Here is a 3,223-nt window from a genome sequence, read left to right as displayed (position 1 = left end):
ATCACCTTCAAATTGTGAATTAAAATCCTTCATGATGAGCAAACACCTCACTGTGAGGAGTTTGTAAACATCAGCATCCAGCAGGACCACACGACCCTGCAGCTCCAGAGGGGCCTCACACAGCTCCATGTGGCTCCAACACTCAGCTTCTGTCCAGAAAAACTCACAAACTTAAAACAGTTTTAGGCTTTTCTGTTTGGAAACTTCAGACTTTCCTTGTTTTTGATGTCCAAGTAAAATGTATCTGTGCAGATGGATGAAAGGAAGTGAGAAAATATTAATTAAATTACCTGTTTTTGTGTTGATGCTCTTCAACGTAAGGTTCATTTTGGTTCTGATTCAGAAAATTTAATACAAAAAGATGGCTAAACTTGCATATTTTTCTGCACATATTACAAGTTTGTGAAATTCATAAGAATTATAAAGTAAAAATAATGGAGTAATATCATGCAAACATTTTGAATTATCTCTCTCCTTTATATTTTCCTTTCAAGGACATCGTTTAAAACGTTTGCACTATTACAAAAACCACTCTGCTGTCTCAGATTTGCATGTATTTTTATTTTTAGAAAAAAGAAGGAACGTGTGGAAACACAAATATTATTCCCTCCGTGTTTTCCGCACTTTTAAGACCTTAAAAACACTTAAAGCAAACGTCAGACTTTTCAAACGCTGCAGCTCCATCAGGCAAATTAAAACACTTCTTTTTTTATTTTATAAACCTTGAGTTATAATTTAWTACGGTACAGTATGTTAACTTTCACAGTACATCAGAGTGTTCAGAAAAAAAAGAAGTAAACACAAATAAACACTCAGTTCATCCTGTTAGGGAACTGCAGGGATTTATCCGATCCGGCCGTGTCTACGTCCTGAAAACATAAAACTGTTAGTAGTCGGTGATGCGTCTGTCCTGGAGCTCATGAGAAAGTTTTTTGAAAAATAACAGTGATGAGAACTTCTGACTTTAAATCCTCCAATTATAAATAAAAAAATTCTAACAACATTCATCGCTTAAAATCTGTAAAAGTCAGTAGAAATAAGCAGCTTCAATTATTTATTTTTTAAGGAAACAGTCAATTGTTCAAATGTACCAACTAAATATTTTAGCTGATTTGTTTAAAAGAAACATTTTTGTAGAAAGGTAATGCTTTCTTTTAATGTCTTTATTGTTTTGTTGTTTATTGTAAATTATTTTTTAAATTAAACACTAAAATGTAATAACTGCTTTAATGCTGCTGCTTTAGAATCTGATGTTTTCGTCAGGACGTGTTACAGGTTTCAGACACATTGTGGTAAATGTTTTTAGAAATGTTTATTTAAGTCCAAAGTGCTCTTTTAGAGAGGATATGAAAACAACAACATAAACAAAAGAGAACGGATCAACACAACAGGCTCCCTGCAGTTTTCCCATCAACCCGGGGTGGAATACGTAAAAAGATCCAAAACATAAATTACAAACACCATAAATATACACACAGGTCCAATAAATACTGTTTGTTATTTCAAAAACCATAAGCTGTCCGTAGACTGTGAGAGGTCATCACAATTAAAACAAAAGCAAAAGAAAAAAAAATTTATCGTCATAAAATCTTGTTTCTTTGTTTACAGGTAAAAACTCTGAGCTGGGTCAGATCGTTTCACGTCAGCAGTAAAGTCAGCTCATTTTTTTTTTGGGAGCTTTCTTGAATAAGGCAGATCACTCCACYGATATCAAGAAAGTATTCAAATTACAAAGACGATTTTTTTTACCTTTCTTATCTTATTTTAGTGACCGAACCGGAGCGGCTCGGATCGAGCGTGAAAACGAATCCCTCGGACCGAGATGTGGGACGTGTTCGTGAGGCCTCGGCAAAACCGGCGCCGGTGTCTTTTTTTGTGTCCTCTACTGGATGGACATGTAAGGCCAGCTGAAGCTGCTCCCGGACAGCAGCATGTCCCTTATCAGGGTCTCGATGGGCGTCTTACCCACCAGACGCACGAAGAAGAGCTGCTCTATGACGGAGGACGACACGGTGCGGAGAGAGGGCAGGCGGAGCAGCAGCTTCCCGAACCTGTTGGGCTGGTTGGGGTACTGACTCCGGACGTACTCCTCCAGAGCGCACTGGGACTTCTCCTGGAGGCTTTCCACGTGAGCCACGTCCGACAGACCACAGGCGTCTACAGGAGGGGGGAGATCCACACCGAGAACAACAGTGAAGACCGGTTGCTTGAGAAAATATTTCTTTTTTTAAACACAATAATTATTTCATGTTGTATAAACATGGTGGAGATGGTGCAAAATGATCACAAGTGAGGACAAAATTTAAAATATTCTTTTCTAAATAAAAAATTAAAGAGCTTTAGATAAATCAGTTTTTCTTGCTGGATTCCCACTATTATATATCATAAAGTAAATATAAAGTGGAAATAGATAACAAAAAATAATAATAATAAATCAATACACTGATACTACTCAGGCATATCAGATAATGTGAAATTTAGTGATGAGCATGATATAAATTAAATGTCATTATGTTTTATTAGCTTCTGTTGGATAACATTTTAAAATGATAATATCTCTAAAAGTGAAACAGATCTGGTTTCTGACTGCTGTAACATGTCGGACCTGAGCCYGGCCCTGTGCTCGCACTGCGGCGCTGCAGGCCGGCAGCAGCAGGGGTTACAGAGAGGCTACTGTGTCCCAGTTTGAAGACACGTGCTCAGATGTGCTCATGGGGACTAAAATAGACCTACATAGAAGACCTTTTATTTTATTTTTTTTACTTCACTGCTGCTCATCCTTCTGATCCAGCTCACCATCCAGCATTTCAGACTTTATCCTTGCTGTTTAAAAGCAGGAGGAGTTCATGATTGAGCTGAGTTTAAAATAAAACCAATCTGTATGGGGTTGTGAATGCGAGGAACGATCATAAGAATTGTGATGGTATAAAAATGCACGTAAGTAAATTAATTCAACAACTAGTTGATTTTTTTTTTAAAAAAAGGCATGTTTTGATGAGTTTTTATTTGACAGCAACAGCAATAAAATGTCAAATCTGGCTGAACGCTCACTGAGCTGCTTTTATTTGTAAAAAGTATAATCAGATTGTCACACATGTACTTTAAAGGCTGTACGAAGCAAAGTTTTTAAGCCTGATGAAGCGTACTACATTAACAATAAGGTATTATATTTTTAAAAATAATCTGGTGCTGTAAAAGGTTCATAAATGTCCAGTCTAAATTT

The 3,223-nt window shown here is 36.9% G+C and overlaps 1 protein-coding gene across 1 annotated transcript in view; it reads right to left on the bottom strand.

The window, feature by feature from the left end:
* Positions 1-541: 541 nt before the first annotated feature.
* The window catches only part of LOC106535569 (COUP transcription factor 2), a 6,398-nt gene continuing 3,716 nt past the window's right edge, over positions 542-3,223 (bottom strand). Inside the window, exon 3 of the mRNA XM_014032609.1 lies at positions 542-2,157. Coding sequence (XP_013888063.1) covers positions 1,883-2,157 — 275 coding nt within the window. The 3' untranslated portion in view covers positions 542-1,882. The remainder of the gene's footprint in view (positions 2,158-3,223) is intronic.

This window comes from Austrofundulus limnaeus, unplaced genomic scaffold (genome assembly GCF_001266775.1).
Source record: "Austrofundulus limnaeus strain Quisiro unplaced genomic scaffold, Austrofundulus_limnaeus-1.0 Scaffold1492, whole genome shotgun sequence".
Classification (NCBI taxonomy): domain Eukaryota; kingdom Metazoa; phylum Chordata; class Actinopteri; order Cyprinodontiformes; family Rivulidae; genus Austrofundulus; species Austrofundulus limnaeus.
This window is presented reverse-complemented; position numbering and strand designations above follow the sequence as displayed.